The sequence below is a fragment of the Passer domesticus genome, chromosome Z (genome assembly GCF_036417665.1).
Source record: "Passer domesticus isolate bPasDom1 chromosome Z, bPasDom1.hap1, whole genome shotgun sequence".
NCBI lineage: Eukaryota > Metazoa > Chordata > Aves > Passeriformes > Passeridae > Passer > Passer domesticus.
The window spans coordinates 79279397-79292141 of NC_087512.1; the positions used below are offsets into that span (position 1 = coordinate 79279397).

The window sequence follows — 12745 nt, forward strand, 5'->3', positions numbered from 1 at the left end:
TGTGTGAAGGCTCCGGGGGTGTCTGAGGGATCCGGGGGACTGGGGCTGTGTGTGAAGGCTCCGGGGGTGTCTGAGGGATCCGGGGGACTGGGGCTGTGTGTGAAGGCTCCGGGGGTGTCTGAGGGACCCGGGGGGTGCCCGAGGGCTCTCGGGGGCTCCCGAGGGGTCCGTGCTCCGTGAGGCAGCGCGCGGCTCCGAGCGCCCCCCGCGCTCCTCTCGCGAGACGTGGCGGCGGCCGGCGGGGCCGTGCCGGGCGGGATCGCGGCGCGGCCCCCCCGCCCCTCCCAGCGCCGCCGCGGGGCGGATGCGGCGGGGCCGCCATAGTGCGGGCGGGAGGAGCCGCCGCCGCCCGGCCGGGGACGCGCTCCCGCCGCCCCCTCCGCCGCAGCCGGGAGCGGGCGGAGCCTGCGCGGCGCCGCCGGTTTTTTCCCCCCCGCATCCCTCCCGCCGCGCCAGCCGAGGAAGCGACCGCGCTGCTGCCTGGGCAGAGCGGGATCGGGCGGAGGGACCGGAGGCACCGTCACCTGGCGCTGCGGCGGGGGCGGGGCGCGGCGCTGTGTCTGCGGCAGCCCCGGGGCGCTGCTCGGCCGCTTAAAGCAGCGGAGCCGCCGGCCGGGAGGGGCGTTCGGAGCAGTGGCGGCCGCGGAGCGAGGGGAAGGCATGGAGGGCAAGGAGCTGACGGTGGGGTCCGCGGGGGATGAGGGCTCCAAGGATGCGCTGGGCAAGCCGCTGGGTCCCACGCCGAGCCAGAGCCGCTTCCAGGTGGACCTGGTGGCCGAGGGGCCCCGCAAGTCGTGCGGGGACATCGGCGCGGCGGGTAAGGGAGGCGAGGAAGCCAAGGGCAGGTTTCGGGTGAACTTCGTGGACCCGTCGGCCGGCGGCGAGAGCCCCGGCGAGCCCGGGGGAGGCAGCTCGGAGGGCGGCAACGTGAGCGGCGTCCAGAACGGCGGCGACACGGTGATGAGCGAGGGCAGCCTGCACTCGGGCGGGCACCACCACTACTACTACGATACCCACACCAACACCTACTACCTGCGCACCTTCGGCCACAACACCATGGACGCCGTGCCCCGCATCGACCACTACCGGCACACGGCCGCCGACCTGGGCGAGAAGCTGCTCCGGCCCAGCCTGGCCGAGCTGCACGATGAGCTGGACAAGGTGAGGGCGGCCCCCGGGCTCCCCCGGCGCCGGGGGTGCGGCGGCTTCTCGGAGCGTGTCGGCAGAAAAGCTTAAAAAAAAAAAAAAATAGCCGAAAGCTCGCCGAGCAGGCGCAAATAGCGCGGGTGCGTGGCTTGCGCCTCAGTTCTGTTATATATATATGGGTTTTTTTGTCTTTTCGTGACGCAGTGGTATCCATCCCCCCCCCACACACACACGTGCTTTTGGGAGATGGTCCCCCAGTGCCAGAGGTATTTACAGCCTTAGGTCTGTGTTCCCCGTCACCAAGCGGGGATCTCTTACAGGTTTTCCGCTTCCAAATCGATAGGGCATTGATTTCGGATGGGGTATTGATTCGGGGGCTCGCCGTGGGAATCAGTCCGGGAAAGGGAGTGGAAACATTGGGTAGAGACGCTAAAAAAAAAAAAAAAGTAAATAAATAAGGATGCGCTTGCTCTGCTGGCGGCCGGGGGTTTGTCTCTGCGGCGCCGAGGCAGAGCCCGCTGGATCCGATGGGATCCGGGTCGGATGCTGCTGGATCTGCACGGGCACGGATCCTGGGCGAGCCTTCCCGGGGCTGCTCGGTGGCTCCTGCGCCGCGGGCAGGGCTTGAAAAACATCGGAGCTGCGCCTCTGAAGCTTTTTCTATTTTGGACTGCGAGTCCCTGTGTTATTTGAGATGAGTTGACAGTGAGAGCCTTCTTTGCATTGCAGGCTGGCTTGGCTAGAAGACCAGCTTTAGCTGAATGTAGAATTAATTTCCTAGACTTTTTTTTTTAACTATCATCCCTAAACTGACTCCAGACAAAGATTAAGCTCTTACAGTGCCGTTTCCTCACAGTTTGAAAATTGGTGTGTGGCTGTGCTCAGGAGCCTGTGTTGTAAGTGAGGTCTTTCTGCTGGGTTTAGGGAAATAGAGAAACGCATGGGCCACATTCCAAGGAAGTGAATATTTTGTTTCCAGAACTTTTTTTTGCATCCCACTTTTCACTCCTTATAGGTGGAGTTCCATGAGGAAATGCATGTTCTCTCCAGATTTAGCTGCTTCACACCATTATTAGTGCATCAGCGCTGATATGTGGGATTTGGGGTTTTTTTGGGAGTGGTAGTAATTGTTTAAGTGTATTTTTGACGCTGACTGTGGAATTGATCCAATAGGAGTAACTGGTTGGTGTATTGCAAAGTTACTTGTTTGTGACATCTGAGATTAGATGTCAGATTTTAATTACTAACCATAACTGCAAATTACTCATGCCTTCCAGGTGCCCTTTTGATGGAGCTAAATGATGATCTGTGGTCTAAGTTGGTATGAAATCGAAAATGGCGATTACTGCTATGTGTTTGGACTTGGGTAAACTATAAATAAAACACATATATGTGTGTTTGTAGTACATGTGAGACCACATTGGTTTTCTGCTCCCCCAAATTTCTGACTCCTGGTCCATGGTGGGATGACCAGGTGTTGGATACTCAGCTTTGTAAGCAGAACATGTCTCAAATGTCTAAGGTTGGCAGGTAGGTTTTTCAGTGTGTTAATGTTGCAGCACTGTGGAAAGCTCTTTGATACCATTAAGATATTTCAGTGCGGAATAGAACATAATCTGGAGCTACAATTTCTGGAGTTGTAATTTCTTTATTAAGAAGAAATTAATGGCAAGGAATTTTCTTTGTAGTCTGTGGCATCGAGGAGTGGTAGACAACCTAATTACAGGATCATTATCAAAACAGTTTCATAGTGAGCGTTAATTAAGTCAGATTATTAATTTCTTAAATGTTATTAATTCATTCTGCAGTGTGGATAGATGTACATGTGAAGATACTTCTTTTTTTAAAGCCATGCCCTGTCTGCTTGAGCCCCTCCTCCCATCAAATAAATATTGGGGTGGAATATGGAATTTTGGTGGCATTTGATGTTAAGTATTAATTTTTCTAAAAGGTCATGGTATAAACTTCAGAATTTTAAGTTGAAGTTCAGTGGAGTAACTCAAGTTTTCAGGATGTTTAATATCCAAAGCAGTTAAGGTGTTAGCAGCTACTTAGGCTTATAGGAAGAAGGGAAGCCATTATTTTTGCTTCCAACTTAGCAAAACACTTTCCAGATAAAGCTGTGGACAAAAAGCTTTTAATAAGGGTGTGTCGTGCATGCTAATAGCCTCGGATACCTGCATTCCTGGCAATCTCATGTCAGTCTCAGGGGAGTATGAAGTACATCCCATCTCTGATGATGTACTTGGTTCATGAGCACAGAACCCTGATAACTTTTAAATCAAGATGGTGCTGTACTTTTATGTGGAAGATGTTCTCAGTGCTATTGTGCTTTTTTCCCTGTTGCCAGGGGGCTTATTGTCTCCGTTCTCAAAGTGACTTCAGTTCCTGCTGACAAGCAGGTCTCTGCTGTTGAATAATGCTGTGCATTTGGGAAAGTAACTTGAAGAATTAACCTTGCTCTTTAGCTGTGGATTTTGTACCAATTTATCAGGTACAGCATGTCTGTGCAAGGCAGCTGGTACATCCTAGTACCCTTGCATAAAGTTTGCACAGCCTATTGTTGTGCCTTTGCTCTTGACCCAGTGGGTCAGGAGTGGCAGATACTTTGTCTAAAGAGTGATCCAAAACTGTTTACCAGCGGTATGGTTGACTGCTTTGAATGCAGCTATTTTACCCAGCAGTTAGAGTTTGTGCTATTCCGTTTGCTTTTAATAGGTGGATAAATGTGAGGCAGTGTTGGAGCATTGTCGATGCCAGTGCCAATTATAGAACAGATTTTTTCTTTCCTTTGGCTTTGTTTAGAAGCTTCATCTGTCTAACACTTCTACTGATTCTGTTCTCACAGAAAAGCAGTGTTGGAAGAAGAGTGACTCTTTGAGGAGGACACACACATGTACTGGAGGGGTCCCATTTCAAGAGGGTTTGTCCTGCAGTCCTGGTGGGATAGGTGTTTGTGTGGTCATTCCAGCAGTGGCTTTTCTGGTAGGGAAGGGATTGTTCTTGAAACTGCCTGTGGAAACACAGCTGCGTGATGCTGCAGTGCTCTGAGGTGGATGAATTGCATAACTCTGGTCTTGGTTGATCATATTAAACTCCAGGTGAGGGGTCTTGTCTTAGTAAGTCAGTGGCTGCAGATAACTGTGGTGATCAATGTGTTCTTTACCCAGTTCGTATGTATTGACTTCTCTATGCTTTAGAGAGGAGAGAGAGGATTTGGTGATGCTGTTGCAGTTGCTGTCTTGTAAAGAGAATGTGTTGCAAGAGCTCTGGTCTCTGGAGATGCTGAGGTGAGAGGATGGTTATTAGCAAAAAAGTGGGAGAGAAGTCAGCAGACAATGACATGCAGGTTTTTGTTGCAGTGGTGTCCCCTGCCCTCTTGAGGGGGATCTGTCTTCAGATTATGGGAAGATTAAAAGTGTTCTTTTCTTCTTTTTTTTTCCTGTCTTACAGTTTTTCTTGGGTCAGCTACATCTGTACATAAAGATAGAGCTAGTAGAAATACTGCACATGCCTTTGTGCTCCTCAGTATATCAATACCATGTCATAATATCACAGACCTTATTGTTCTGTATACTGTCAGGGTATTCAGACCTGCACACTGTAACCCACTGAAAAAATTTAGCATTTTTCTGTATAGCATTGAGTGATTTGGGAAGGTTATGTTTTTTGGTTTGTTTTTTTTTTTTTTTCCTTTAAGACTAGATCTCGCTGTGTATGAGTGGCTCTGATTTGATCTTTGTGCAGTCCCTCGCAGCTGTGCTGAGTGGATGTGGTGTGAACCAAGCCCTCTGCTGGCAGCTCTGCTCTGCTGTTTGTTAAATACTCACCGGGAGCACTGACAGGGTAAGGTACTGATCTCAGAGGAAGATCCTTACACCACCCCCACCCCTATCCGGATCAAATTATTAATCAAAACAAAAAGGAATCCCAAGGTATTTAAAAACACAAGTGTGCTTTGCTTCCTCCCACACAAAAAAGCTGTGCACCTGTCATTTGGATTTGGAGACAGGTGTAAGAAAAAAGGCAATTACTGGTAGTCCTAATACAAATTGAGGGGATTTTTTGTTTATTTTTACTCAAGTTGAATGACTGTAATTGTTTTCAGTTGTCTTTTGGGCTTTCTTAAATATTTTCTCAAGCACTGCAGTTTTTCCTCTGACCTGATGAGTTCAAATGTTTAACACAAGCACAGTGAAAAGGTCTGTGTATGGCACTGCTTTCTAACAAAAATGTATTGTCTTGAGAAGGTTGAACAACTGCTGCATCTCTAATATTTGTTTAGTTGTATTTTCTTTCAATTCGTTGGTTATGTTTGGTTAGCCAGTAATGAAAGCAGAACTTAGCTAGAGATGCATAAAAAGCTAAAAAATTATTGTGAGATATCAAGTTAGCTGACCCTGTTGTGTGAGGTCTGTCTTTAAGAGACAGACCTTTTCTTCTTTCCCTCTCACAGAACTTTGAGACCCTCTTGCAGATTTTTTTATTGCACCACCTTGCTGAATCTTGTCTACAGTCTGCAGGTCTCTTTCTTTCTTCAGTCCCTGTTATTTTTAATTTAAATTACATTTCCTTCTTGCTGTCCTTCATATATGTGAGCAGAATTTGAGTCTTCTTTCTGAAGTTCACTGTACTAAAATTAAACAAGAGAAGCTCTCTTAGTCTTGGTCTCAGTGCTGTTGTATGTCCCAGAAGCCTATAATTGGTAACTGTTCTTTCATCAGTTTTAAACAGCAGTGACCTTAATGCACCTGTACTCAGTGAGGCTTTACTTGCATCGTGCAGAGGAATGTTTTTATGCTTTTTCAGCCTGTGTTGAGAATCCTCACTTTACTTACCCTGATACCCCACTTAAGCACAACTATTTTTATCAAGGAAAAAATGAGTGTACTGCTCTGTTTGCGGCAGTAAATAATATTAGCATTCCAGGGGTTCTGTTTTATAAAGACTGTGTATAATTTGTATTTTTATGTTGCTTCATGCTTGTATCTCTTGAATCTTTGATAAGTCCTTAGTCCAGACGCCCATGGAATGCTAAAAAACATGACCTGTGTTCAGCAAACTGCTAATATTGTTCTTACTACTTTTCCCCCCCCTCCCTCCATGTCCCAGGGAAGCTGGAAATAACTGAACCTTTAGCAGCATATATAGCTCACAGCACAAGTGTGGACTGCTGCTGAAAGGAGTGAACTTTTTGCTGTCACAGATCTTAGTTGGATCTCATACAGGTCTGGTTCACAGAAAGCCTACACCCCCTCAACTGCAAAATCTTGCACTGCATCTGGTGGTTCAGTTCCCTGATCCAATACTTGAGGGTTCTCCACAGTCTTTTCACTGCACACAGGCATCAATAAAAACATTTGAGTGTGCACTCCTAATATAAATATATTAATCTACTTTGAAATTTTATATACATGTGCTACTGTACAAAATGTGTATAATAGTACAGAGTAAAACTTCAATAGTGATATAAAGATGAAATTCACACTTCCTTTTTTTTTTCTTTATTAACATTACAAAACAAGTGTCACACTCCCAGTGGACAGTTTCAGAGCTGGTTAAAGAGGAAGGCTGCAGAATTCATCTTCAAATTTACTTCTTTCTCTTTTGGTACTGTACTTGATTAGATGTCAAATGATTTTCATTCTTGAAGAACATTCTTCCAGGGGAGGAGCTTGGCAAGATCAGTATCTTGAAGTAATTTTAAACCAGTGTACTACATCTTCTGTTGAATTCCTCAGATTTTTTCCTAAAGCCTCATATAATACCCATTCATGAGCAACCACAAACCCATTTTCCCCACTTCTTGGTATAGGTGATAGCAGTCACACTATGGTTGTTGTTCTCTATTCAGAATTTTTAAAATGAGTTGGTTTCAAATTATTTGCCTTTTCGAGTTTTGGGAGCTATCCAGTTTTTGCAGCTTAAGTGCAGAATGGTCTTTGATTTATTTCTGCATTTCACCCTACTGATTATACCTGACAAACTTACTGACATTTCATTTATGCATAAAAGTAACCTTGGATGTATTGTCTGTGCTTTGTAAACTTGACTGATTTAAGGATAAGGTGATAAAAAGAGTAAAGAACTTCTAAATAATTAATTTAAAGTTCCATTTTAATAAGAGGGGTTATCTCTTGCGTCTTCATTTTGTTAGTTAATTTCCCTTCTTTGAATCCACTGCTTCTACTTCAGATGATTCAGTTGTTTGGGTTTTTTTTTAAAATTCAAAGAAAATAGCTCTGTCTGTTTCAGCTGTGAAGGAACTGTGATGCTAGTCAGTTTGGTCTGTCAGTCTACATGGCAGAGACTCCTAAGACAATTCTGAGTAATACTGCTTTTGAACTGTAAGCAGTTTGGCAACTTTGGCTGAAATATGGTGCTGTGCCAGTGCAAGTGAGTGGTTTTCTGTGTGAATGTACCAGCCCTGCTCACTGCTGGCTCAGGGGCTGTGCTGTAGCTGCATTCACCACTTCAGAAGATGACATTAAAAATTCAGGTGGTACTTAAACGATTTTTTTTTTAGGATTACTTCAATGGGCTTTTTAGTCTGTTGTAAGCCAGCAGGTAAAATGTAATTTTTCAGGAGCTTACTACACTGGAAAATTAGACTTTTTATAGAAATGGGATGTTTTATTAGGGTTTTACTATTGCTGCATAGGGTCATTTGCTCCTCTCTCCTACTTCTTGAATAGAAAGTGCACCATACTTTGCAGAAGTAGATGAAAACCAAAAGCTGTTAAGAGCAAGAATGCCTCAAAGTAACCTTCATTTTGGGGTGGAGAATAGATGACTTGTGTGCTGGTTTTTGCTGAGGTAGAGTTTATTTCTTTCCCAGTAGCTGGTGTGGGGTTCTGTTCTGGATCTGTGCTGGACACAGGGTTGGTAATTCAGAAATGTTTTTGTTTTTGCTGGGCGTGACTTGCACAGAGCCAAGGCCTTTCCTGGTCCTCCTGTGGCCATGCTGGAGAGGAGGCTGGGGGTGAGTGGGAGGGTACACAACCAGGACAGGTGGCCCAGATGGACCCAAGGGATGTTCCAGGGCTTGTGACATCATGCTTAGTGTAAAATTGGGGGGAGAAGGAGGAAGGGGACATTGGGAGTGATGGTGTTTGTCTTCCCAAGTCACCATGATGTGATGGCACCCTGCTTTCCTGGAGGGGGCTGAAGAGCCCTGTCCAACCATGGGAAGCAGGGCTTTAATTCCTTGTTTTGCTTTGCTTGTGTTTGTGGCTTTTGCTTTCCCTGGTGAACTGTCTTCACCTCAACCTGTGAGTTTTTACCCTTCAATTCTCTCCCTGGTCCTGCTGGTGGAGGAACAAGCAAGTGGCTGCTTGGGGCTGGGCTGCTGGAGTTGAACTGTGATGACTTGGAAATCTGATGTGTCCAAAACAACTTCTTGACAAGACTGAAATGGATTCTCTTTTGTAGTTAATAGCAGAACATTGTATTTCTTGGACTGCACTTGAGTATGCTAAACTTCTCTGCAGGAGGCTTGCTAATTGGATTTACTTCAGCTCTTACACAATCAAGTGCTGCATCTGCTTCATTCTGGAGTGTATCAGGCTTCTGTGTTTCAGATACTCATGTGAAAACTACCCGTGTTCAAAGCCTGGACTTCTCCTTTCCTGTGAAGTATGGTTTCTCCTTCCAGGACAATGGCTGTCCAAAGGAATATTGCATTCTGGCACAGTAAGGAATAATTGATACATCATTCAGGGTGCAGTGGTGGTTCTGGGAAGGGTCGTACACATCAGTGCAGAAATGAAGGTGCATTCTTGAGGTTGAAGTAGAATGTGTGCATTTCTTTCCCTTAAACTGAAGGGATTGGTTGCCCCTACACTTGTGCAGGAAGTCATGCCTCCTGCAGCTTTCTGTTAACCAGAACTGGAGAGACTTGGAAAGGAAATTTGGGGTTTTTTTGGGGAAGTTTGTTTTTTTGGCAGGAAGGCCTTATTTTAGCTACAAAATTTCTGGGAGTGCAGGCCGTAAGCATTTGGATTTTCCACACTGCAAAGCTACTGACCAAAGGCTTTTTCTCATTTGTTTCTAATTTTTGTTATCAGCTTGCCCAGCATTTTCATCCCCTTCTGTGCTTAGGAGGGAAGTATGAATCAAGATGTAAAGATGTGGGGAAGTTTTCTTTATTTATGCAAAGTGGTCTCATTCTTTAATTGATGTTTATGCTGGGGGGGGGAAAGCAAATACTATTTATACTTCTAGTAGGATACTTGTGTTGCATACCTGTAGATATTAAGAAAACTTTGCTGCTTTATCACATGTCAAAACTGCTTCAGAGGGATGTAACCTTCATGTAATAAACTTAGAGATTTGTCAAGAAAACTGTGTTCATGTAAGACATTAAAGTAGTGCTAATCTTCATAAACAAATCTCCTACTTATTTTTAAGTATACCACCTTGAAAGAAGGGATTTACAACTAAGCTGAAATCAATTGCCTGAGTAAGTTTCCTGAGTAAGTCTTGCTAACTTAGTTAATACATTATACCACATGGAAGAGCTGGGGATGAGTGGATGATTTTCCCTTTAAAAGAATTAGAGATAGCTTTTAGAATCATTATATATACAAAAAATATATGCACACAGAACGTACACTGTTTAATGTTTCTCTATTAAAAGTAGTGTGCAAGACAAATACAAGCTGATGGCAGAGACACATAGCTAATCCTTCAGTTGACATGTTAATTGCAACTATAAATTTCTGTTTAAAATTGCTGTGCTGCAATCACAATACAACACTCTTTAATTTCAGCTTAAGATAACATTAACATTCAGTGTTTGATGCAATCTCTTTTAAAATCTCTGGAAGTGGATGCCAAAGGCATTTGCTACTATATTTTAAATGTATAATTGTAGAGAAGGTAATATAGTCAAAGCACTTAAGTTTTGGTCTCTTGGCTGCAAACTTCTGAAGGATTTCCTTTGGTTGAGGTGTATAACCAATGATTGTAGCTGTTCATGTTTGATTCCAAGGAATCCCAAGTTTTAAGAACTGACTGTGTTTTATCTGGGCAATTTATCTCCTGCTGTTTTAGGTAGCTTCTGGATGCCATTTAATGCCTTTGTAGGCTTTTTTAAGGTTATGACTGTAAAGACACTGCAGTGGGCATTATGGCAAATTTGCTAATAGACGTTAGAATTCATTCCTGTTTTATCACCCAGTAGTAAAATGCCTAATATGACTGCATACTGATACTATTAATTTTTTGAGTTCTTTGAAGAAAATGCTAAGAAGTTTAGGGAGACTGAGGTGGCTTGAGCATGTCTTTGTGCCATGTTTGTTTTTTTTTTCTGTGTGCTACCTGACTGGCTCTTTTTCCCCCACTGGGAGCCATGATAATCAGTCAAGATTCCTATATAACTCCTGAAGAAACAGCATCTGAATCTATTTTGTTAGCTTGGTAAACTGTTTTAAACTAACAAATAACCAGAAATCTGTCAATTGCTCCAGATCTTCTGTGGAAGGTACTGGGTTTCTGAGTAGCAATTTCTAAGTGAGGGGTAGTCCTGTCTTAAGTACCAAAGATTCAGATTGCTACATCTGTTTTAAAATTTACACTTTCATTGTTCTTTCATTGGTATGAGGCCAGTTACAAAGCATTAGTTGAGAGTTGTGCATTCTTGTTCTTAGTTTCCATACCTGTCACCACACTTATTCCAGCCACAGCAGGACTACTTTACAAAATACTGACCAGTCAGATTGTTCTTTAAGAGAATGTTACATAGAGTAAGATTTTTTTAAAAGTCATTACCTGTGATACTTCCTCCCTTTGGAGTTGTTTGTTTCCTTCACAGGAATACAACCACTTGAAAACTGTCAGACTTGGCAGAGGTGTTTTCCACGTTTAGTGTTAAAAACTCACCCGTGATTTGTAGTTTACGAGCAAAGTTAGAAATAGTATCCCAGCCTCTCTTGAGAAGTGGTTTCCTGAAAAAATGGTTACAAACAGTAGTCAGTGTCACCAGCTTCAGTCAAAGACTAGTGTAAACTTCTGTTTCCTCCTGTTATTTAAGTACTGAAATACTCTGGAATCTCAGGCAACCAAACTCAAGGCTCTTCTTGATAAAGGGTTTGTCATAAGACTGTCTGGTGTCCCTGGGCCACAAAATGATTAAAACCACTCAGTGGAGATTTAGGTGTTTTGTAAAGGAAGCTCAGTCCTCTTGATCTCTTTCACAACTGTGTAGATAAAAGCAGTAAAAGATAAAAACAGCTTATCAAACTGACCCGTAGACAGAAACTGGAAATTTTATAATTACAAACACCAACATGCTGCAAAAGTAATGTTTAAAGAACAGATACATTTGATACGGCTTTGTGTCCTTCAGACAGCATTTAATATCTAGCTTATTAGTTATTCTTTATCAGGCAGCATCACACTTGTACCAGTAGAGACTGTTTTCAAAAGTTCTGTTATATAAGAGGTAAACACCATAGCAGCAAGATTATTCTAAATGTTATTCTATGCATGAAATATGTTTAGCACTTCTGAAGTCTTAGAAGACTTCTGCTCCTTGGAAGCGTCTCAGGTGGTGGGAGCTAGAATCCAAAAGCTCATTTGCTCTTTCAAGGAAAAGATCTTTGGAAGTATTTAAAAATCCTTTGAAGTGTTACCATCTTTTGAGGCAAAATGCCTAGTAATTCTTATGTAACTTGATAGCTTTCTTTATTCTGTCATTTTTACTGTATCTGTGCTCTGGCTAAAGTATCCTTTAGTTAGAAAAGAAAAAAACCAAACCAAAACAAATGTTTATAAGCTCTTTTTTCATGTATGTTTTTAACTGTGTTAATTCTGAAAAAAACAGGTTTTATAGCCATAGTCTTAATAGTGTGCAGGACTGGAGTTGGGATATATGGGAGAATAATCTCTCCAAATAATGATTCTTCCTCTGAGACAGATGGCCTGCTGCATCTGGATCAATACATTTTACTGCTTCTTCACTTCCACAAAATAAGGAGCATCTTAAAGTGGCAGTGCCTACAAAATTAACCTTTGAGAGATGGAAACAAGAAACCGTGGTTGTAAGGGCTAGTGAGCCGGTTGGTAGCAGAGCTGTGAGCCACAGTGAAGGACTGCAGAAGATGTGTGAGAGAGCACAGAATTGTTCTGTCAGTACTCTTTGGGCAAAGATGGTTCTCAGGGTAGCTCCCTTCATTTTTTTTTCTGTTTTCAGTAAGCATGAGAGAGCTGTGCTCATTAAGAGAATACAGGTATGTAATCAGAATAAAGTATGTGTCAGGATATAGTATCAGAATTTATAATGCAGGTACAAAGCAGCTTTAAGTGTAACCAGCTTGATTAGATGTAGTGGAAGGCCATTTTTATATTTCTTTGCAGAAGTCGCAGCTTGAAAAGATTAGGCTCATGATTTTTAGCATTATGATAATACAAACTATTGAAACCAGCTTCAGTACTGTATCCTGCCAAGATGAGAAGAAGCTGCTTTTGTGAAGCCTTTCTAGGGAGTTTGTGAGAAGAGCCTCATATTACATGGCATGTGCTAAATCTATAACTGGCCAAAATTGAGGAATGGGAAAAGCAGTTAAATGCTGTAGTCTGAGGTGCTTCTCTGGCCTCC

At 43.5% G+C, this 12745-nt stretch overlaps 1 protein-coding gene across 2 annotated transcripts in view; it reads left to right on the plus strand.

Moving 5' to 3' along the window:
* Window positions 1–352: 352 nt before the first annotated feature.
* SLC12A2 (solute carrier family 12 member 2) overlaps window positions 353–12745 on the plus strand; it is a 51873-nt gene continuing 39480 nt past the window's right edge. The window contains exon 1 of one of the 2 annotated variants that reach the window (XM_064402992.1): window positions 353–1161. In XM_064402992.1, coding sequence (XP_064259062.1) covers window positions 661–1161 — 501 coding nt within the window. In that variant the 5' untranslated portion in view covers window positions 353–660. The remainder of the gene's footprint in view (window positions 1162–12745) is intronic. The other variant, XM_064402991.1, reaches the window with a different exon arrangement.